General features: G+C 39.9%; 3 protein-coding genes across 3 annotated transcripts; 2 read left to right on the forward strand and 1 right to left on the reverse strand.

The window, feature by feature from the left end:
* Window positions 1-811: 811 nt before the first annotated feature.
* LOC111603599 lies at window positions 812-1,856 on the reverse strand. Its single transcript, XM_023321258.2, has 2 exons — window positions 1,541-1,856; window positions 812-1,460 (listed from the first exon to the last, which is right to left on the reverse strand). Exons 1-2 carry the CDS (start codon window positions 1,776-1,778, stop codon window positions 1,039-1,041), a joined length of 660 nt encoding a protein of 219 aa, XP_023177026.2. The 5' UTR covers window positions 1,779-1,856; the 3' UTR covers window positions 812-1,038.
* Window positions 1,857-13,140: 11,284 nt separating this feature from the next.
* Window positions 13,141-13,890, forward strand: LOC111603644. Its single transcript, XM_023321322.2, has 3 exons — window positions 13,141-13,268; window positions 13,327-13,644; window positions 13,707-13,890. The coding sequence occupies exons 1-3, from the start codon at window positions 13,203-13,205 to the stop codon at window positions 13,851-13,853; spliced, it is 531 nt and encodes a 176-aa protein (XP_023177090.2). The 5' UTR covers window positions 13,141-13,202; the 3' UTR covers window positions 13,854-13,890.
* Window positions 13,891-14,715: 825 nt separating this feature from the next.
* LOC111603630 lies at window positions 14,716-16,928 on the forward strand. Its single transcript, XM_023321299.2, has 6 exons — window positions 14,716-15,523; window positions 15,623-15,777; window positions 15,989-16,097; window positions 16,160-16,383; window positions 16,447-16,564; window positions 16,631-16,928. The coding sequence occupies exons 1-6, from the start codon at window positions 14,716-14,718 to the stop codon at window positions 16,879-16,881; spliced, it is 1,665 nt and encodes a 554-aa protein (XP_023177067.2). The 3' UTR covers window positions 16,882-16,928.
* The last annotated feature ends 6,739 nt before the right edge of the window (window positions 16,929-23,667 follow it).

Consider the following 23,667-nt stretch of genomic DNA (forward strand, 5'->3'; position numbering starts at 1 on the left):
TTACTTCGCATTTTGCAGTTGTCGCGGTTTTCCCGCTTTTCCGACTTGACAGCCTGAACCAACAAGTGTTTGTTTTGGTCGGCTCCCGTGTAAATATTTACTGCTGTCCTTATCAGTTGCTGCCAAGTCGAGTTTGCGCAGTTGCCCCGTCATGTTTGTAAATATTCTCCAGCTGTTTGTCTGAAACGCAACAAGTCTCTCCATTGGAGACTTTCCCAGTAATACACATGCATCATTTTTGTAGACTTACAGTAAAAAATACCGTAAAAGATATCTATCAGAAATGTGAAGTAGTCTGAGTTCAAGTTTCTCATCCAAGTTTTATTTTTATTTAGCAATAATTAGAATGAGAGTCAATTATTGCAAGCAATTATATAATGTAAATTTTAAATATTGGCTTAGTAGACTATTAATTTTTATGTAAATAAATAACTCTGAACGTTCCTTCTTTAAGCATTTATTTTTCATTCTAAACTTGCCGTTGGCTTCGGTATTGTGAATAGATTTTGGCATTCTACTTAAATGTAAATATCATTAATCAATGACACTCAACACAGGCAAAAAAGTTCTCTTGAGCTTGAGGGCTGTCGTATTTTAGGGCTTCTTTCGGGGTTGTCCAGGACTTTCGTCTGGTTCATGCGGCACCTTTTAACCTGCTGCAGGTAAGTGCCAAAAAAATGGGGGGAACTTAAAACCGGCAGACACTTTAACGACAGATTTAACTGAACTTTGTGAACTGACCAAGCCAAGTTGGAATCGTTTTACAGGCTGTAATTGTGGAGGGCTGCGCAAGTAGTTAATAGAACTCCACAATATATCGACTTTTCTTAATATGCTTTATTCAGCATTTGGGTTTCAAGTTAAAGCTGAACTGCAGATGAACTAATGTGTTTAATATGCGTGTGTGTGTATGTGAATGTGCGTGTGTGTATCTTTGGATTCCTCAAAATGTATGGGCGGTGTGTGGCAGAAGGCTGGCAGGCTCTTACAAACTGGATAACATGAAATTTTTGCAGATTATAGCTATAACCTGTCCTATTATTCGGTCTCTTCGTTCGAGGCACTCAAAGCCTCATCGGAAATAGCGAGCATTTGTACTTCCTCGAGTATCTCGGGTATACAGTTTATTTGATTATCCATCGTCTTTTCTGGCACAATAATATTTAATTCCTCGGGCAATGGCTCTGCCGTTGGTACTATGGGCTCCTCTTCAGCTTGGACCGGATCAGTTTGCTGTTCCTGCGGTATCTGATGTGATTCGTTCACTTCTTGATCCATAGCCGGGTTCTCTTCCTGCCGATTGGCCGCCTTCTGGCGGTGAAAAAGCTGTTTCCAATAGCCAGATATCGATGTCTTAATTGTGGGCTTTACGTTTGGCACCGGCTTGTCGGTAGCTTCCTCCACAGCCGGGTTGAGCATGCTGGAAGCGGGCACGACAGGCTCTGCGAATTGCACAGTGCCTGAGTAATAAATATATATAGATATACATATATATATAAGGGCAACGATCACAGATTGATAATGGAGGTAGAGTAGTTACTTGATTTCGAAGCTCCCTTCAGTCGGGTAAGGAAACGACTAATGCTGCCAGGTTTGACAGTGTCCTTGGCCTCATCTTCCACGTCGTTGGGGTCCTCGCTGAATTCATGGTTTGCGATGGATTTCTTGCCAAGCTTAAAGAAGCGTTTCAGCGAATTGGACTTCGTTCCGGCTGTGTCGTGTTCAGTTGTTGGCATAGTTTCTGGCGCGGCAAGCGGTACATCTTGAAGGTTTGACATTGTGCAACCACTTGAATTTTTTAAATTTTTATTTATTTGCTGCTCGTTGACTTACGAAATAAAAATGAATCTGTCTAAACAGTTAACAGCAACTGCTCCAACTTTAAACCCAAGGCCTACTGGCAGTCGTTGTACAACGCTCCGCACCACAAAGTCCTGCTGCTGGCATTTGAAAATTTATTTGTCTGCCAATTGAGTGCAGATTTAAGTTCCGACCAACATGTGTTAACAACGACATCGAAACTGGTTTCAATTGATACGATTTCAATACGTTGTTTTGTTCCACTCTCTGCCGCTGGTCAAAACCAATATCAATTCATTCAATATGGTGCCACACAATACCTCTCGTTATACGTTAGTCCATTGTTCCAAAAGTTCCCTCCACTGGCATGCAGCTCCCTTTGCACCACCAATAAGCTCTGACCGTTGGCCACCAACAACGCCGTTTCGTGCTGCCTCTTATAAAATCAATTGAAGAAGTGGCGATTCCTGCTGTCGACACTGCACCGCATCGCTTGTTATTATGGTTGTCGTACGAGTACGAGTACAAGTATTGTATGCACATTAATTTATGTGGTTATATTGCTGTTGCTGTTGTTGTCGAGCACCAAAACAATGGACATTCAGCGCCTAACAACATTTTTGCTTTCATGTATGTGAAGGGTGTTGAAATTTCAACGGATTCCTCTTGTAAAATATGTGGGGAAAGGAGAGTGAGAGAAAGAGTAAGAAAGAGAAAGAGAGATAGAGATATAGAAGAGACAGAGAAAATGAAAGAGAGGGTACGCGTGACTAGGTTGATCTTTAAAAGAAACAATATTAATAGGTAATAGCGTTTTAGTAGGGACTGCCCAACTAGCAGATACCTGGCCCAGGCGAAGAGCTGATGTGCGCTTCCTTTTATATGCTCACATAGAATATTTTGTATTTGAAGTACATAATTACATTATCTAAAAACCGATTAAATATATATATATATATCGATAAACTTACAGCTCTAACAACCTAGTTTAAATTATATATTCAGAGAGCATTAAATGTATGTAGCGCACTGCTTAGTCAGCAATCTGTTCCCAGTGAATAAAATTGCAATTTCCATTTCTAAAATAATTTTCAATGTTTAATTAAAACCAATTTAAACGCATTTTCAAATTTTATTCTAGAACAAAAAGTATTTAGAGTTTTATCTGTAGGAGCAATTCGGTCTCTGCTGAACGCAATTTTAAATAGAAATATTAAATTTAAAGCTGAAGTCGAGTTGAACAGAACATAGGAATATCCAGAGGAGCAAGGAAATATCAATAAATCATGTGTAACAGCAAAACATGGATTAATTCATTTGCCAGGGAGCAGCTGCTCTAGCCAGCTAACGAGTTTCTCTCCCGCTCCAAAGAAAGTGTGAAAATGTAAGCGACAATGAGTTGAGTTACATCTAAATGGGTGTGGAGTCGGAAATGTTGTTTGTGGCATGGCGGTAAATTCATTGCCAACACATTTGTAAATACCAAATGCCCCATAACCAGAAGCAAGAGCAGTTGCAGTCGCAGCAGCAACAACCAGGAAAACAACAATAATATCAACACACCCCCCTGGGCTTACGCAACAACAAAGGGCAGCAGTCGAAGTGAAAACAATGGCAGCAGAAGCTATAGCAGCAGACTGCAAAATGTGTTGCATGCCCCCTGGCGCTGTTGTGCAGTTGATGCTGTTGCTGTTGCTGTTGCTGGCGTTGGAGTCAGAGTCGGAGTCGGAGTCAGAGCCAGACAATCCTCACAGACGAAGGTAGCAAGTGCATTCATTCATTGGCAATAACAATCAAACTGCTGCTGGCACTTAGCTGCTGTTGTCGCTTTGTAGAAGCTAAAGAAAATGAAGAAACCCTGACAACCTGCTCCATCCGCTGGCCACAGCTCATGCTCTTGCGCATTTGCAATGCCATTCAACTTTTTCTGTGCTGCGGACAACAACAGCAGAACAACATCCATTGCCAAACACACGCATTCAATGTTATTGACTTTAATATTTCGTTTAGTATATTTGATCTAATTGAAATAGATATCGTTTACTTTTTTGCCCTATGTGGGAAAAGTAAACTCGAACTGGGCATACTTTGATAAAGGTCATAAAATTTTAAACCCCACGCCCCAGGCCAGTTCGATTTGGCATTAGTATATATATGTGCGCCTTTATAGATTTACAATATTTACTCTGACCAAGTCTGTTGACATTGTAACCCCAGCGATAAAGAGTTCAATCGCTTCGGTTTATTGGCCCCTCGACAGCAACAACAACATTGCGGCATTTAAAATAAATATGTCTAACGATAATAAATTTCCCACTTGCTGTTGATTCAAAGCACTTTGATAATACTTTTTATTATATCACACTTTCTCCGCAACGATTAAGATATGAAGCTAGAGCAGCGAGCATTGAATAGAGAGAGGATGTATTTTAAGTACTATTGATTCAGTGTGCGATGAGCGTCGTTTTAAAGTTGTTAAAAGTCATAAATAATATATTTTATAATGGAAAGTTTTGGAGAAGTTTTGCTATAGATTAAACAGCTAATAGATAGATTCTAGAGATCAATTTTCTATATGCAGATATTGTGCCTACATATGATGGATATAACAACAGTAAAATAGAGATTTTTAGACTTAGCTGCTATTATGAATCCAGATAAATAATACAGAAAATTAAAGAAAGACTAAGAGAGAGATTTTTTGTCTTACCTGCCAAGAGGAATCTAGTCTATCTTCTCTAGTGGCTGTACTTCTCTTATGGCATTTATATTAATTTTAAAGCAGTTCATAATCATTTTATATATAAGGTGCTGCGTGGCATACACCGATCTTGCGAGCAAGATTTATTTTTGAACTTCATAAGGGTTATTTAAAGACTAAATATTTTAGTTGTTTACTAAACCCAATTTCTTGGCACTCCAAATGCATTGTTTAAGCCTTATCTTTTGTATCGAGGCAAATTGATATTAGTAACTGCAACTGAGATTTATACACATTTGGGTTTATTTTTTTATTAATACTACACGATTCTTAAAGCAGAACCGTTGACAATCAATCGCAGCTTTCGTTCAAGTTAATCAATTACTACAAGCCGCAATAAATTCAACGCGTTGCAAGCGCCAGCGCAGCTGTTGATATCGATATCGGGTGATGGAATCAAAAGAAGCAAAGCGCCAGTCGAGTAAACAGAATGTCAACAGTTTAATAAATAAAATCAGTCAGCACCACAGCAGGCGCAGATCCAGATCCACTGCAACAGGCAGGCAGACCTCAAGCGGGCACTGGAAGCAGACGCGCGACCGCAATTAAAAAAAAACACAAGCACGAAGCGCGCGAGAGTCACTCCGCTTCAGATTCAGATTCAGATTTAGAGCCAGAGTCGAAGTTGGAGTCGGAGTCAGTCACTCGATCACAGAGCACACGGCGCTCCAAGGCTGCCGGCAAACACATGTGAGGCGCTGCTAAAGAATCTTTTTGCGTCGCAGCGTCGTGTGCGACAGGAGCAGATTGTCGCAGTTGATCAGAATCAGCGCTGACATTTTGATATTTGAGTCTGCCATAAAAATATGATCGATTTATTATGCGACAAGGCGACAAGGCGACGGCAACGGCAACGGCAACTGGCCCAGCGACAACATGGCCAACTTCCTTCTGGCCCGGCACAGTGCAATGCGCGACATTGATTTTCGCGAAGTAATGAGGCAACTCATTAATCATTTTTTTAGCTGTGCATCGGCTGGGGGATTATGCTGCCCGGCATCCCAGCAGCGGCAGCAGCAGCAGCATTCGACGCCACTGACGGAATGCTGGCAACATGTTGCACATGCTGCTGGCTGACTGGCAGCAACAGCTGCAGCAGCAACAGCAACAGCTACAGCAACAGCATCATCCCGGAACAAGCTCTATCTGCACCCAGCCCTGCTTGTACCCACTGTACAAATCGTGTTCTTTTCGCGCACATTGCTTGATTTTGTTAACCTTTTGACCATTTGAAGTTATTTTTGTATGCTTTACTGCCAATTTGGTGGTCATTGGCCATTCACTTGACTTGCGCCTGTTGCCTGTTGCCTGTTGCCTGCTGCTTGTCGGCTGTCCATGTCCAATGTCTGCTGCTTGCCAGTTGCCAGTTGCCAGTTGCCAATTGCCTGTTGCTGCGGTTGCTCTTTTGGCACAGAACGCACCATGCCTGACAGTTTGGCCGATTGCCTGGCCTCTACCTCTGAGTCTGCCACTGCCGACTCGGCTGTCGCGGTCGCGGTCATCTCCTGGCTTGTGGCACACACACTTGCGTCAATTGGCAGCGGCCTGGTGCAGCATTCAATACGCTACAATGCGCTTGTGGCAATATGAAATGAGCCATTAAAGTAAGGTCAAATAATTTAATTTTTCATAAATAAATTTCATTTTGAGGGCTTGGAGTGTGCCAAGAATGTTAAAGAGTTAATTAAGAGAGTAATTATTACAGTGAAGAATTATTAAAAATTTTAAACTGAAATAAGTAAAAAGAATATTTGTTTTATTTATTGTATTTTTAAAATGTATAACGCATATATTATTATATTATATTATTTATTTATATATATTTTTATTGTTTCTTGAATTATATTTGTCAAATATAAAAAATATTTAAATATATACATTTTTTTATACATATACATATAATTTCTTTAACAACTAATTTGCCTCTTGTAACTGCTTTTTGGTTTGTTATTGCCGTTGTCTTGTGATTTACCTGTGAGTTGTTTTTTTTTGCTTTGTACAGGGTGCCACCAGGTGAACCAGGCAATGGTGTTACCTGCACTTGTCTCGCACAAGTTGGCCAACTTGTTAGCTGATGTTGTTGTTGTTGTTCTCTGTTGGGGCCATTAGCCTTCGCTGCGAGGCACACGCACACGCACACGCACACGTAGACGCACACACGCAAACATTTTTCAAAAATCGCAATTCTAACAAAATTTCTTCATTTGCCGTCTGAACTTGTTGCTTGTTTGCAGTTGTTGGCAATTATTTATAGTTTCTGATGTATTCAATTTATTATGCAGATGTAGAAAGTTGCTAAATGCTTGATGTATGACTCTAACATATTGAGTGTAATCATTTTTGCATAATTTAGCACTTGACGGAAATGCATTTACCTGTCCCCATGCATAACCATGATATTTTCAGAGAAGTCTGTACAATAGCTTTCAGTATAATTTGACTCTAATATATGGCAACGCTTTGCTATATGCCATGAGAATCTATGATTTTCCCCACTTCCGGCAGTTGGCTAAAAGGTAAATACGTTAAATATTACATTTTCGATATACATTTTAGATTCTATCTTGTTCTGAAGGAATATTAAGAATATTTTTAATTGATGATCAGCATTGCAAGATTTCTCTCTCTCCTAGTTAGATTTGTACAACATGTCAATTATTATTAATAAAAGACAGATCTAGGCCAGCTGGACTATGGTCAAGAGTATACTATGTAATTGAGTTTCTTTGATTGAAAATGCTTTTGCCTTCAAGTTAATATATTTTATTTTATTTCGCACATGTATAAATTTCCTTTAGGTAGAGTAATACCAATAAATTGTATCAGAATTTAGGTTACAATTTGTATCAATTTCTCACGATAATTCAAGTCCATCGACAGCAGTTGATTTATGCACAATTTGTCTGCTTAAATCGTAAATTTAGACAGGTAAATACTATCAATATTCGCTTAAAGTTCATCACACTACAATTGGTAATTAATTACGGACAGTGGAGAAAAAAAGTAGTTGCTGTCTGAGCTGGAGATAATTAAAAAATAAATAACTAATCGAGACAACTTAATTTTGAAGGTTGTTGCTGCCGAACCAACGATAGACATGCAATTTTCCATGTAGTAAAGTTTAAAGGCCAGCTTAAGTGGGGGAAAATGGCAGCAAAAAGATTTTCTTATTTATTAAAATGTTCAAAATGGGTTGGCGGCTGCACAGACAAAAAAAAAAAAAAAAAAAAAAACAAAAAACGGAGATAAATAAACAAAAAATTGGTAGCCTGAAATCTATTAGGTAAACAAGCGCCGCTGACAGGTAACATAGATCGCCAGGCGAGCTGAGGCCATTAGAAAGCGATTAGATAGCGATACAGATACCAGATTCAGATACAGAAACAGATATGTAGTTACACATACTCGTGCACACAGCTACAAGACATCGATACATATGTTACCCACGAGCTAAGACTGAGCCAAACAATGTCTGGACAGGCCACAAACAATGGCAGCTAAACATGGCAAGTTAACAGTTTAATTTTGCAGCGCCACAGACACAAACAAAATCGAAAAAAATGCCGCTACATGCAGCGGATGTTTGCTCTGCATCCGAAAGATACGTAACTAATGCATCGACAAAAAGCGCGCTCAATCTCAGGACGAAACAAAAGCAAAGCAACAAAAACTCAACTGCAGTTATCGCTCATTATGGATCTTGATCAATGTGCTGTTGTGTGGAGGAGCTCTTTGGGCAGTCGCCAGAAAAAAACCGCAAGCCACGCACAGGAGTCGAGTCTGGCCCAAGACAAAGGAACTGTCTCGCTCGGCCAGCCAACAAGTGTTGCTGCAACATGTTGCCAAAAAGAGCCAACGGCAATGGCCGTAGCGGCGGCAACAATGCAGCCAAAAGCCAAAGCTAAAGCCAAAGCCCAAGCTGTAGCTAAACTTCCAGCTTCCGCCTCACATCCTTTTGAGGTAACTTTTGCATGGCATAGAATTAGCCAAGTTAACCATCAATAGGCCAAAACGCACTTTTCGATTCGCTACGCTACTGTTGAAAATAATTATAAATTTAATTACTTTTCTAGACAACTGTTTATCTGTATATTTATCTGTGAATTATGAACAAATTACATATACATATGTATATATATATATATATCTTCTCTTTAACTGTAGCGCATCAGTCAAGACATGTTAACCCAGACTTTTACCCCTTTCATTTAAATAATAAAACATTTAATTTACGCACCATTTATGGCAAGCTTCTTCAAATCGATCGTCGATTCGCTTGTTTGTGGTGCATGCAACATTGGCAACGATAAAAACAGCCGACGCAGCTGCGGTTTAGGCAGCATAATAAGACCATATTAAAAAAATAATAATGGAATATAAAAACAAAAGATCTACAAAACCGTAACCGCAAAAGTTGTTTTGAACTTTCTGAAGTTTTTGCTTTAATGGCTCGACTTAAGCGAAACACTTTCAGTGACTGAATCGGTCAGGCTTAGCTTGGGCAAAAATGACATTGAAACGAATCGCTTCTTATAGAGTCTGGACGAGATAGCTATGGTTCACATGACATGCAGGTCGAGTTCTTCAATTTGGCATTGAAACTGCGCAGTTTGTTTAGATATTAAAACACAGTTCACTTCACAATGAATACAGTCTTTGATATCTATGTTAGACGGATCAGAAATGTTTATATTGAACGCCACCCAAACAACATGCCGCATAAGCGAAGTAGTTTTCTATGTCAAATACGGACAATTGCCACCCGATTTGGTGGCATTACGTCCCATATGCATACGCACATCTTGCCAGCTGTCAAATGGAACAATAATAATTTCCAAGCGGAAAACAAGCAAACTGTGCTTTGCGTTGGCCAAAAAAGCCAAAAAGCTAAAGAGAATTTTTCGATTTACCGTTACCGGTTTATAACCCATCAATTATATTGTAATGATGTCTGCTGCTGCCGTTGCTGCTGCTGCATCTTCAGAAATCATGGCTAGAACAACAACAACAACAGGAAATAACACCGAAAGCTAAATACTCTTATAGACACCAATATGTAATATTGATTGGATGGCTCCATAGGTCGAATAAGGTTGACTAGGGATAAGGTCTATCATTCTTCAATATATAAGATTATCTTAAAAACACAAATAATTTGTTCGACTGCAGCATTCCGCATATTTCTGGAGCAAAAGTTGACTCCTTCTAAGCGTTGCCTATTATTTGATCAAGCGAGGATACCCCGGGCAAGGGTATACAAACAGCAGCAGCAGCAGCAGCAACGAGTGGGCAACATGCTCATTATCAACGTCATCATTGGCGTGGCTGCGACTGGGGCTAAAGTCGCATTAGAATGCCAGCCCATTCGGTAAATGGACAGCAGTCGAAAAGGCATACTACTTATAGAGCTGATGTGCATCGGCTCTTTGGCACTCGGATTGCATTTGGCTGCAGCTGCTGTGGCGGCTGCTCATGGCGCAGCATTTGCATTTGAATTCGCATTCGAGTGTCCACTAAATGTCAATTAAGTGGGTTTTAGCACGGTTTGATTCGCCGGTTGCCAAGTGCCCAGCACCCAGTTTACTGATCATTCCCAGCAGCCCCATCCCAACCTGCACTCCCTACTCCTACACCCACTTGGCGACTTCTTTCGCTCCAACGGCGATTCCCACTTTGCCCATACAAATGCATAACATAATAGCAATAACAATAATGCACACAATGCCGTCTGCTGTCTGCTGTCTGCTGCCTGAAGTGGACACCCTGGCCGGCTCCTCATCATCTATGGCAGCAGAGCCACACATGTGTGAGCCTCTCCCAGTTATTGCAGCCAAGCATTGGCGGCTCCCTTTGTCATTTGGCGCGACGCATGCGTAACGTTCGATTTGATTCAATTAATGGATGGGAATTGTCTGTACGTGTTCTCTATGTGGCGTTCAAAGAGCACAATTCAAGGTAACCGCAGCTCTACAGATAAAGAGAGAGAGGAGCAGCAGTTGAATGCAAATATTGGAGTGTTGTGCAAACATCAACTAATGCTAAAATCTGGGAAACTAACTAAAACTAAAAGAGTGTATTTACCTTAATAAGCCTTTGAGTTTCATAAACTAAAAATATTGTTTTTCTTAATCTTCATATGAGCATTATTATTGTTTGATTAGGGTAATAAGAAATTATGTTTCTCTCGTTTATGCTTAAAGTTCTCATGGGAAACCAAACTTAATAATTTAAATTCATTTTTAAGTCTTTTTACGACAGTTTTGAGTATAATTCTAATTTAAATTTGCATTACTCATTCGTTTAAATTACTTCACAACGATTGTTTTCCTTATAACTTTCTAAAACGCAGTTTCCATATCAAGCAAAATGAGAAAGAACAGTTTACCAAAGTCTAAATACTCTATAAAATAGATATATAAATTTCTTAGAAATGTTTTCACTTGTTAGTCTTATAACCAAATGAATAGCTTTTCCAGATGATGCCCCAGGATCCAGTTGGGTTTTAATTGATGCTGATCAAGGGAATATATACTTAATGTCCACAGCGGCGTCTTCTTCTATATTGTGACAGGTTTCGCAACCAATTGAATATAACCTCCACAAGAGGAGCAAATATATGCGAACCCGTTTTCCTGGTCTCGTCTAGTCAGCTTGTAGTACCTAGTTGAGTGCTCTTCAGCAGTTGAATAACTCAGAGTCATAAAGAGATCGTCGCGGCAAATAGCAGCAAACCCATCGATGTCAGTTGCGTTAGAGATAATTACTTTCAAATAAATTAAATGCTAACGACGAGTCGTTGCTCGAATCGATTTCGATTGCGAATTGCGAATGCGATTGCAACATTGAGGCATAAGTTTCCATGCCAAAGCCGGATGATGCGAAATCAATTAAAACTTTCATAATTAACAGTGCCTAATGAGAGTGTTGCCAGCAATTGAGTATGCAAATTGGTAGCATCAGGTAGTATCAATGTCCAATGTTCAAGCCGGCTCATTCAAGCCAGGCAGCAGTCATCCAAGATTGCAATGAGCTTAGCTTTTAAGCAATCGAGATCATTATACGTTTATGGCGACTATTATAATGATGTCACGAAATGTGTAAGGCATAGGACAACTTTCGGAGGCAGTGTATTACATGAGCCTGATTAATTGGTAGACCTTAGAACAAAGCTGTCAAAGGAACGATTCTTGATCAATTTTCTACTCTACTCTAAAGAGAATAGGTTCTACATATTTACAAGTGATCGCAATGAGGCATATTCTGCATGTAAGTAAGTCTAGAAGGGTATTTGATATTTGATGTTACAAATTGGCATTTTCCTTGTACTTAATTGCAACAGCGATCGAAGAGCAGTCGAGTGTCGCTCCAAGAGAAACTGAAACTGAAATCAAAATAAAAATCAGAAAATCATTTAGCAGCTTTTTATGCACATGAGCGATTGCAAGTGCATTATCATTATCACGATCATCATCATCATCATCGTCGCCATGTGATCATCGGCGTAGTTGAGCAGCTCTGTGGAGAGGCACATGCATCGTGCACAACAAGGTTGAAATTGTTAATTGTTGACGCCAACTGAAATCGGTATTATTATGCACAGCTAACCACTATTGCAGCTGTTAAAGCTTACTGTTGTTGCCTGAATCATTTGAAAAACACGGCAAAATAATTATAAGTAATTGCGCATTTGACAAACATATATTAAAATATGAGAGATAACGCGGGCGTTTGTTTTTGAATATTATAATTATAAGCTATTAGAGATAATGAAACCACAGTTTACCATTGCGAGTTCCGTGATGATACTATAAATATACCTATTCAGCACAAAAAGGGCAAGCTTAATTAAATGTATTTGTATACAATATATTTGCCAGCAGTTCATCTAAAGTCAGCAAAATTCAATGTATTTAATCACTAATTAATTGGCAACAAAGAACGCAATAAATATATGCGACATCCTTAATTATATTATAACTTTGAATGCGTTAAGTCAGAGATCTATTATAATTTATGAAAGTTATGGAAGATTAGGTATGGAAGAGTAGACTTAATTAAGCCTTTTCCGATCGTCTGTTATCCAGCATTTAATCTATCACGTTATACAATGATTCCCAAATTGCTCAATCAGTCAGTCAGAAAATTCGCGTTTTTAGAATCATTCGCAAACTGAAAAGGGTATATTAGTCTTAAGCAATATCCGTCTATTTTCAGTTAATGAAATTGTGTATGCATGTGTACTATTATTATTTGGAATCAAGGCAATAAATACTAAACAATATTTAGCTAGACATATATGCACAGCTAAATTATAATTTTGTCTTTCTTTAGTTTTAAAGCTACTGTCTAGGATCCATGATTTGCCGTTGTATTGCTGTTGACCTCTTCTACAAATAGTATAATAAGCCTATTATTATAAGAGTCTATAATTGTTAAGTTAGGCCCCCGAAAATTTTTCTGTTTTTGCACCTTTAACGAGTATTATGGAGTCGGTTGCACGGTATGGCATAGCTTTTAGTTTTAAATGCACAAGACTTTTGCTATCAGTTCCGTTCATCGCATACGGGTTTACCGAAATGATTACTTTGAGCATTACAAAATTGCAATATTTAGTACTGAGCAGTCAAACTAAAGTGTAACTATGGAAATCGCCTTATTTACTGTCGGCATTCTTCAAGTTTGTTTTATACTAAATTTCAGCTTGAATGTAAGTTTAAAAATTGGGCTATTTATAAATAGGCTTGAACATAATTTATTTACTTCAGAATGCAGCTCAAGTTAAGTTTACGAATGTAGTCTGCAACTCATATAATAAATCGTGGATGCTAATACACAGGTGTCATTTGAAAGCTATTAATCGGAACAAGACTGTTCTAAATTTTAATGGAACCGTTTTGCATCCTGCTAATGATATAACTGTGGAATCGCAGTTTTCTCTTAAAGCAAATGGCTATAAGCCTTGGCTTTATAAGCCAAAATTTGATGTCTGTCGGTTTCTTAAGAAGCCATATAATCCTATTGTAATATTGGCTTACAACTTGGTTAAGAACTTTACTAATTTTAATCATACGTGTCCTTATGTGGTAAGTTTAATTTTGTACTCTTTTAACAATATTATTAGTCACTTGATAATTGTTTCGTGTAGGGCTCGCAAATTGTTGATGGGCTTCATATACTTTATGACACTGTGCCCGTTCCTTGGCCGTCTGGTGAATTTTTACTGGAAATCGATTGGTTATTCGAAAAGCGTCTTCAGTTTTCTACAAATGTATATTTTACTGTTGTAGAATAAGATTTAAATATGAGTTCCGATTGGTTTTAAATAAACGTTGAATATTATTTAAAAAAACAGAACTACGAATATAAAAGGGAAATACTTTGCGTGGTTTGGCTGAATAGTTGAGAATCAGTGAACTGAAGCCTAAACTCATTGAAATGAGTACTTATGGCAGTCTATCTAGCCATCTGTCAGCACATTTACAAATTACAAAAATTTGTGGAACTTTAATAATGTTATCAAAAATCTCTATATTAACTAGGCTATTGGGGCATATTCACATCAAAGCTAGTTTATGCTCTAGTTGAACGCTCCAGAGATTACTTTTAATTATTCAGATTTGGCTTATTCCATTTTGTAGTTCATCTATTGCTGAGGTTTTATTTGATATTTTGTTTTTGTGCCAACTCATACTCCCAGCTTGTTTTATTCTTTTGTCTAAGTCTCCTCAGAGTTAAGGTGCATAATTTTAGGATAATTTGTTAAAATATGTCACCATGATTTTGGCCTCTTGGCAGCTCAAGTGTTGCTGACAGAGAGCAACAGCAGCAACAACAGCAACAGTCGCAATTGCTACAAGAGCCATGAAACACATGTGCGATCACAACAGCGTGACTTTGCTGTTTGATCGCTGAGGAACGTAAGAAAATACTGCAAAAGTGAAGGTTGTGCAGCAGCCAAGATGGGAAAAGCTGGAAAGCCGACTACGATGACAGTGTTGACAGCCGACAACATCGTTGGTGGCTACCACAATTAATGCTCTAATAAAGCCGAAGAAAACATGCTGCTGCTGCTGAAGCTGAAACAGACGAAGCCCCAGCGGCGCTTGCAGCTTGCAAAGATCTGAAGGCAGTCGCTAAGTGGAGTTCCGTTAATAATGTTGTCAAAATGCGATGCATTGATAAGCGCTCTTGTTTTGACGCTCTATTATGTGGGCGTGGCTGGCGCCGATGATCGTCGCGATTTCGTGACATTGGGCGTAAAGAAGAGCAGGCGTGACAGCGCCACAAGATCCCCACAACGATTTGGTGGTATGTCCATCGATGGTATAGGCTATCACTACACGTTGCGCTACCAGCCGGGCATTCATCTCCAGAGCTTTGCACAGCAACAGGAACAGGAGATGACTATGGCACCGCCGATGACAGAGATGCCGCCGGCGCCGACAGAGCCTATGGAACCCGATGAACCCGAACCAACTATACCAATGCGTCCGACTTCCATGGAACCAGAAACGGACCCATCTGACACGCCAACTGAACCCAACAGCACGGACATGATGCCAAGTGTTATGCCAACGGAAAACCCATCAGTTAAGCCTCCGGTGAAACCTTCGGTAAAACCTTCGATGAGGCCTTTTCCACCGCCCACTCCCTCCACCACGCGCACCTCTATCATGCAGCCGCAGACATTTTCCACCAAGCTGGCAAATAAACTTAAGCAGCTCATCTATGGATCGCCGATCGAGGCAAATCTTATACAGAAACAACCTGGCGCACCCAAATCTAAGGGCAAGGGCTTCTTGAGTCTCTTCGAGGTGATCAAGTTTCCCAACACCAAGTGCAGCGTTTCGATGGGCGACATACGCACCATGGAGGGTGTCTGCTATCACGAGTTCGAATGTAAAAGCTTGGGCGGCATACCCACCGAAAGCTGTGCCGAGGGTGTCGGCGCCTGTTGTATCTGTGAGTATGTCTACCTACTGTCCACTGATCAAGTGCTGAACTGATCATGCGTTCGCTTGTGGTTAATCGAGTGCCCGACCCAACTACTTTCGCTTTCAGTTGTTAACGGCTGCGGCGATGTTACCAGCCAACAGATCGTGTACTTTGAGAGTCCCAACTATCCACAGGCCGTGCGTGAAATGATGATCTGTGTGCTGATCGTAAATCTCAGGAAGGGGGTGCAGCAGCTGCGTTTGGACTTTCAAATGTTCGAGGTATTTTGGAAATTCCTTAAAGAGGAAGGAAGGATATACATATATTCATTATACATACTCGATTATAATGTCAGACTAGACAGATCTGGGTATATGTTGTTATCTTTTCTGATCACTCATTATATAATTTCGATCCATTGATTCGTGTAAATTTCAAAAATTTGAATTTCCAAAATGTCTTTAAGATAAAACATATGTCCTTCATTTTTAGCTGAGTCGCCCCACAGATGGTGATTGTTTAGATGATCAGTTCATCATATCTGGACACAATGCTAACTTTCAAGTACCCATACTCTGTGGCATTAATACGGGTCAACATAGTAAGTAGTAAGGGGATAAAATTTAGTTTTCCAATGAGACTCCACTTCTATTTATTGAGTAGTTTATGTGCATGTGGGCGACTCCAATGAGAGCAAGATATATCTCTCGGTATTTGTCAAGGTCTCCAGCGGTGGGCGATCGTTTAATATTATGATCAGACAACTTGAAGATGAGCTCGCGCCGGATAATTGCCTACAATATTTCAGCGACGGTGAGGGTATAATCAAGTCCTTCAACTATGACGTAGCTGGCAGCATTGTGGACAACCGCGAGGCAACCTATCTAGTAACTATTCCTCAACACGAAACTTAAGAAATGGCTCGTGCTTAATATGCTTTCCATACACAGAATAATCTCAACTATGCAATATGTTTGGCCAGGTCTAAGAACGTGTGCAGCGTAAGCTATATCACCGAGCAGCAAGGCGGAGATCAGCCCGACTTTCAGCTCATCAATAAGGATGAGGGTAAGGAAAATGGAATATAAAATGATTTTTAATATGTGGAATCACCTTGAGCTCTTCTTTTGACAGCAGAAAACGATCTGGTGGCCGATGGCCAGGCCGGCGCTGGGATCTTCAATTGCCCGGACGACTTCATAGCCATCAATTCAGTGCGACTGTGCGGAGAGCGACTGAACGATGGAATCGAGGTTGAGGATTTTACCATGCATGCCACAGTGAGGGATATAGCCGCCGGTCCCATAGTGCTGCCCTTTCGCACCGATGCCGAATATGTGGGTCGCGGCTTTCGTCTGCTCTACAGGCAGGAGTTGTGTGTCTGATATGGATGCAGCTCGGTTACGGTTAGATTTACCGCTGCAGTTACTGTTACCGCTCGTAGTTCATAGACTGCATATGCCGTTGTTTGCATTAAAGTTTGGAATATGTTACGCTTCAGTCCGAATCTTAAATCGACTGCAGGGCCTTTCTGGTTGCTATGGGAAAACTTGACATGCATGCGACCATTTCCGTTCCCAGTGCTGTGTTAATGTGTTTTATGTATTTCAGCGTTTTGGTGGCTTAGTTTTGGCACCGCCCACCCGCCGGCTGGGCGGTCTGCGAGTTCGTAGTTCACAGCCGGTTGGCGTTGGTGTCGGTTGACAGGTTTATTTCCAGATATTCATATCTCGCCTTACCGAAACTATGACGAAATCTATAACTTGCCGCATCGTCATCGTTTGTGTTCAAGTCGAAGTGGAAGTTGAAGTCGCAGTCGCAGTTGCAGTCGAAGTCAAAGTCTCAGTTGGAGTTGGAGTTAGCGGAGTCGAAGGCAGAGACGTCGCCAGGGCCGGTGTCGTGTTGGTTTCTATGCTTAAATTTGTAATAAATTTGATTTTTTCCTTTCGATTGCGAATTTTCATTGTTCCTTTTGGCCGTCGTATGATAAAGTCACAATTAACCCACGCCTTTTTCGTAGCGGTACTCTTACATATATTTGCATATCATTTTGATTGTTTGGATCGCTGTCTGCGCCGCTGACATGGTGATGACTAAAAGTGTGCAGCAACGCCATCACCACCATCACCACCACCATCGCCAAACAACAACAGCTCCACCGACAACCAGCTGGAGCAACCAGCAATCATAAAATAGACAACAACAAATATTGCATGCAAACATTTTGAATTTGAAGTTTGTCATCAAATGGCGGCTGAAGCCTTGGACAAGGCGCCATGAGGCACAGTGGAATGATTTCTGATTTTACTAAACTAATAATAAGCTTTAAAGGTTATCCTTGGAATAAACTTGGTCAGTCAATTTTTACTTGAGCTGCAGTCATGTCCTATGAAAATATGACTTTATCTATATTTCTTTTGCAATATTTACTATAATAAAATATATCGAATTTGTATATTAGGAAATTATAATGAAAATTCTGCAATCTATACCACAGTGTCGCCCAGCTCTAGCATAAATAAATAAAACCCGTAAAGTCGAAAAAGTATAAAATAAAAATCGCTTCAGGGCGTAACGTGCACTACATTAGAAATTGAAAATCCACCGACACCGCCGACAATGACGACGACGACGACGACGACGAAAACGACATCGAAGTCGCTTTGGAGCTGTGTTTGGCCAAAGGAAAACATGAGAATCTTTTGTCATGCAGAGTCAGTCGCTGCTGTCTGTTGGGCCACAGAGCCAACAAAGCGCCGCTTGATGGAAATTAGAAATACAGTCAAATTTTGAGGAGAGGTTTTTTTGCTTTTGGTACTTTGTTTTTGTTTGGGCTGAGAGGAGAAGAACGTGCAGGGCAACGCCTTTTGTCATGGGGAGATCTGTGGCAACATTTGGGCATTTGCATAAGTTAATCAATTCGCAATGAGGCAAAAGGTGAAAAGTATGCAATTGCCAGCCTATCAGATCGCAATCGCACTGTTAACTGTCGGCAATCAAGCCAAATGAATGCTGAAAATTGCCATCGAATCGGCAATCGCTTCATGTCTTTTAATTGTCAACACCCCCCCGGCAACAGCAACAATAACAATAACAATGGGGACCCACAGCAGACACAAAATATGTCCACCACAATCGCTGTTGGCGGTCAGCTAAAGCCATTTCAAGCGGCATACCAGAGATCACAATCGCAGCAACAACAACAACTGAAAACTCTTAAACGTTAAGGAAAAAATGCCAATAAATTTTTGACAAGACATTATACAAATGCTAACTTTATTAAACGGCGTTGCGGCAAGGCCGTGTTATGGGACCACCGCATGGATTTTAATTGCCAGGTTATTGATTTAAAATACAGCCGAAGTTGCTGCCAACTTGTTTTCGGCTTAATAAAGCGATCAGCAGGCCGATAGCTTGGCCGATCTCTTGCTTATAGAGATGGGCGCGTGCCTGATTTCCTTTTCACGTTACGATAAGACACGGTAACACGCATGCGACCTTCGGAGTCAAAAGACACGTTATAGCAATCTAGGAGCATTGATCTAACTGTAACGAAATTTGTTAAATGATGCTTAGCTCTGACTGGAACAACTTCAACTTACATACATGTACTCTTAGCAGCAGAAGGAGAATCATATATACAAAGCTTGATAGATCTAGCTGTCAGTCTGAGCGATTGGCTTTGCATAGAAGCAGACAAATACATTAGGAAAATTGCTAGATTAAGATTCTGTAGACACTATAGGATCACAAAGGAGTTATGTTTCTTTTGATAGTATTATAATTACTTTGATATTGATAAAAGTAGCTGCTGTTGATAATACATCCACTCACGTTGATGCGCAGCACTTCGTGACACGATGGAAAATCTGACAGCGGAAGGCTTTGCCTGTGCTGTGTGTGATCGTCCAAAAGAGTTGTTATTGCTTCTCCTTTAACGATCTAATGAAGAAATTTTCATACCTGTTGCATTTTATTTCGCTGCTCGTCTGCAATTAATTTATTTGAATGCCTGGCAGTTGATCATTTGGCCCCGTCTTCGACTGCTGATGGGCCTTTAAGCGGCATGGGGTCTTTGCTGTTGAGGCGTATTTTTGCATTTTGCATTTTGCATCGAATGCGATTGGCGCCGCGGCCCAGCGACTCAAGCTTGAGTTCCCAGATCGATGAATCTATAAAATGTTGGCAGTCCATCGTAATTCAATGTAATTAGTCATTGCAAACTAATGAAATGTCTTTTCTGGTAATGAGAAAGCTATGCTGGAAAGGGATTGGCAATTGATTTGAAAGATTGATGGATCGATCGAGAGAATGTGACGGGAACGAGATGAACACATAGAAAGCTCCCCAAAAGTGTAAAGATTACAATAGTTGTATTTAAAAGGCAACACTAAATTGCCTAAGCTATTACATAAATGTATTTATTGTTTAACGAATCGATCGAGGAAGCATGCTGGCATATATATGTATGTATATTCCGTAGCTGAAGAATATGAGATCCTCAATAACTGCCAGCTTGACAAAATAGCCAATAGCTGACACTTGATCCCTCAGGGCCAGGTTATTGGCAAACATGTGGGAAATTCGCTATGCATTATTATAAGCTATATATGTCTATATGTATAGTTAAAACCAACTGACACGAACACCATCAAGCAGTGATTTTATGATTCACGCTTGCATTAAAAACACACCAAACTGGGGTAACAAATCGCGCAAAAGTCTATGAAACAAAGGCCTAAGCCCAAAGCTTAACTACCAAGTATTAAGAAATGCTGCCAGACGAGGACTGGGACGCTGTGACGATGCACGCGTCGGCTAAGTACAAAACAACGGACTGTTCGCAACTTCACGCCGTAATTAAACTGTCTTCGGTTGTGTTGTACCTGCGTTCAAGCATTAAGCCGTCCAAATTTCAACCAGTGCCATTTAAAGTTTCATTTATTTTACATATTAACTCCATACCAGTCGTACACCTTATATACTTTATATATATATATATATATATATATATAGGGTATATGTTTATGTCGATTTTCACACTATTTTCTACAAATTTAACGATTGTGTTCGTGATTTTTACTGCCGCTCTTTTAGCACTCTTGGAGACGAAGCGGGACGTCTTCAAGTAGACTTCTTGCTTACCTATTTATTTGCATGTGTGCAAAATAAAGTGAAATACAAGAACTTTGTTGTACTGACTGAAAAATACCCTGTATCAAGATTTTCAAATATATTTCTGCTTTTTAAATATTCATTCAGCACTTTTTGTTGACTATATTTCAATATTTATACTTAGTACTCATATACTTAGTACTGTTTTGTAATATTTGGTATGTGCAGGGTATGAAAAAAATGTCTACTTGTCGCCGTTCAACTTACAGTGAGAATTGGACAACATTTTGCTTAGGCAATATGTTTTGCTTGAATAATTTTACGGATGGAAAATATATCAATGGCTTTAGAGCCTGGATTTTAAATATTTTCTGCGAACTCAACTAGCAAGGAAATGCTTAAAAGTTATACAATTTTACATATATGTTAGTATTTATAGTAGAGATGATTCCGAAGAAAGATAGAAAAATATCTTTTTGCTGACATTTTTTACATGTTCATTAATATAAAGCTATAGTCGTCAGTTCTCCTATTTTATAATTTATAAATTTAAGTTCAATTGCATTTGTTGTTGTTTATAATGCAATGGAATACCCGTAATATTCTTTTCATATATTCTTATTGCTCATTTAATATAACATCTTTATACACTTAGCATCACATATTCTTCCCTTATATATCAATTTGATTTAATTCGATGGACTTACTCAAAATCTTCCCAACACTTGTTCCTCGACTTGGCTTCATATAATCACACTTAATCGCTGCTGCAGCTCTTTTAAAATTTGAATAGCCCTCGCATTATCTCGTGCGCACACAAACGTATGGCCATATAATAATCTCGCACTTTCATGTGCATTCATCAAAGTTTCAACACTTCGCCAAAAAAGGAGCCTTTCGAAAATTTGCCTGTTACTTGGGCGCCAGAATGCATTGCATGTAAGAGATCTTGGCCAAGTGGCAGGCGAGCGACACCGAGCCAAGCCAAGCCAAGCCGAGCCGAGTCGAGACGAGAATGGGGCGATAACAGCCGGCTGGCGTGGAGCAGAGGCTGGAGCTGAGTGAAAATGGAGAGGAAGTGGGCACTGGCTGTGGCAACTGATGCCACAAGAAGGTGCATAAATCGCGTGAAAAATGTGAAAGAAAAAAGCATTTTGACACCAAAGCAAAAGGTGGCTGTTAACTGGCAGTGCGTTAAAACACGTTGACTCGATGATGATTATGAATATGAAAAATTAATGATAGTCACAGCATGGCAACAGTTGCACGCACAGCACAGAGCGGCCGATGCGAATGCGCTGATTAAGCATACGCAGCGTTGCCCACTTGGACTTGGCCTAGCCAACTAGGCTTGTCAGCGTCAATTTCGCAATTTCGCAGCTCTTATCCGTTATAAGTGAAGATAGAGGTGGGAATAAGAAAGAGAGAGAGACACAGAAAACTTAAGTAGAGGGAGTGAGAGGCAGAGGGCAGTTGACTTTCCACTCTCGGTATTTTTAATTTTTATTACTCGTAGCATTTGGCGGATTTTTGCATTCAGTTATGGCTGTTAGTTTGCATTTCTCTCCTTTGGTCTCTTCTGGCTTCTCGATTTCTCGGCTCAGTAGCCAGGTCACTTGCAAAACTTTCTATCTTACTGTCTTCGAGCTCCTGCAGCCTCGTCTTCTGGCTATCAACTCAACAAAGTTGACTTTCAGCCTAATCGCCCATCTGCCGTTTGCGGTCATTCGCTTAAAGATGCGCCAAGTGTCACAGACCCAGGCCTCGTTGCATCCCGCTCCAAGACCCACTTGCAGCTTGCGCTCAATGTGCGTGTGCCATTTCCCAACTCTCGCCTCCCTGACTGGACAGCAGCCGGCTTGCCGACTGACTAAGATTAGCGGAAAGCGCTGGCAAGTTGCGTTTAAATGCCGCACATTTATTTAATTTGTATTTCGCTTATTTATTGCATTTTCCTTTGCATTTTGATGGTCTTACCAAAGTTAATTGTCTGCTGCTTTGGCTTTGTCTCTGACACGGCATTTTGCAGTCGCTGTGCATTTGCCGTTGTCCGTTTGAGATTATGCAACGCCATAGTTAATTGCTAATTAAAACTTGACCATTAACGGTAGGTGCTTATTTAAATGCATTAGTTACGAATAGTTCTGATAAGCCAATTACTAAGACTTTAAAGTTCTCTATATCATAGCCATTGAAATATTAACTGTCCGAGAGCCAGAAGCAAATAGCTCCAAAGTATGCCGCATACAAGCTATAAATTATAGGGGCATTCCAAATTTACATAAAATATTCTAATTATATTATTATAAAAGAGTAGTTAGATTATATTTCATAATTTGATTGACAGTTGTAGCTAAAATAAGAACTAGGTATCACGAAAGTCTGTCTGAAATTTGCAATATTGCAAGAACCCATGAGAAAACCATCAGCTTTAATTTAATTTAGATAAAATAGAAATTCCATAATAATTACAAATTCGCATTTTTAGACTATTAAACATCGTAAAAAGAAATCTTAATTTACTTTATATATCCATAGACATTCCAATTGTTATTTTTCAACATCTCATCTTAATGAACATTTCAAAAGTATTTTAATCCGCCTTAAGATTGCTCGCTGTTGAACACAATGTATTATTGTGAATGATTAGCAGTGCTGAGATTAAGTCGTGCCAAGGCATTCCACAATCCAACAAATCGTTTAAGAGTTTTCAGATGCAAAGCTAACGTGCAAGTACTTAAATGCGACTTGTTAGGCAGCATCTCCAGCATTAAGCATGCAGCGTGGAGCACCTAAGCATCGAGTTTTAAGAAGTACGCGATGCTTAACTAACGACAGCGTCATCTTTTGCAGCGGCTGCGCCCCAGAGTTATTTTTGTGCTTTTTTTCTTTGTAGTCATCGTCGTGGTTAGCGATGCTCGTAAAACATGTTTTTTCAATTAAAAACCTACGAAATGCAACAGCCCACAAAAACACCAACAACAACAAAGCACAACACATGCTTTGCCAAGTTTGCGTATCGTTCAATATAAGTAAAATTCAGAGCCAGAGCTCAA

The sequence above is a fragment of the Drosophila hydei genome, unplaced genomic scaffold, assembly GCF_003285905.1.
Source record: "Drosophila hydei strain 15085-1641.00,03,60 unplaced genomic scaffold, DhydRS2 tig00008121-arrow-pilon, whole genome shotgun sequence".
NCBI lineage: Eukaryota > Metazoa > Arthropoda > Insecta > Diptera > Drosophilidae > Drosophila > Drosophila hydei.

What these genes read in the sequence shown, in the direction of transcription:
- LOC111603630 (XM_023321299.2), top strand. Translation starts at nt 14,716, where the DNA reads ATGTTGTCAAAATGCGATGCATTGATAAGCGCTCTTGTTTTGACGCTC. An exon ending in ACCGCGAGGCAACCTATCTA is followed by an intron (nt 16,384 to 16,446) that starts GTAACTATTCCT and finishes TTCCATACACAG; the next exon opens with AATAATCTCAACTATGCAAT. An exon ending in GCTCATCAATAAGGATGAGG is followed by an intron (nt 16,565 to 16,630) that starts GTAAGGAAAATG and finishes TTCTTTTGACAG; the next exon opens with CAGAAAACGATCTGGTGGCC.
- LOC111603599 (XM_023321258.2), bottom strand. Translation starts at nt 1,778, where the DNA reads ATGTCAAACCTTCAAGATGTACCGCTTGCCGCGCCAGAAACTATGCCA. An exon ending in GAAGGGAGCTTCGAAATCAA is followed by an intron (nt 1,461 to 1,540) that starts GTAACTACTCTA and finishes TTTATTACTCAG; the next exon opens with GCACTGTGCAATTCGCAGAG.
- LOC111603644 (XM_023321322.2), top strand. Translation starts at nt 13,203, where the DNA reads ATGGAAATCGCCTTATTTACTGTCGGCATTCTTCAAGTTTGTTTTATA. An exon ending in TACTAAATTTCAGCTTGAAT is followed by an intron (nt 13,269 to 13,326) that starts GTAAGTTTAAAA and finishes TATTTACTTCAG; the next exon opens with AATGCAGCTCAAGTTAAGTT. An exon ending in ATCATACGTGTCCTTATGTG is followed by an intron (nt 13,645 to 13,706) that starts GTAAGTTTAATT and finishes TGTTTCGTGTAG; the next exon opens with GGCTCGCAAATTGTTGATGG.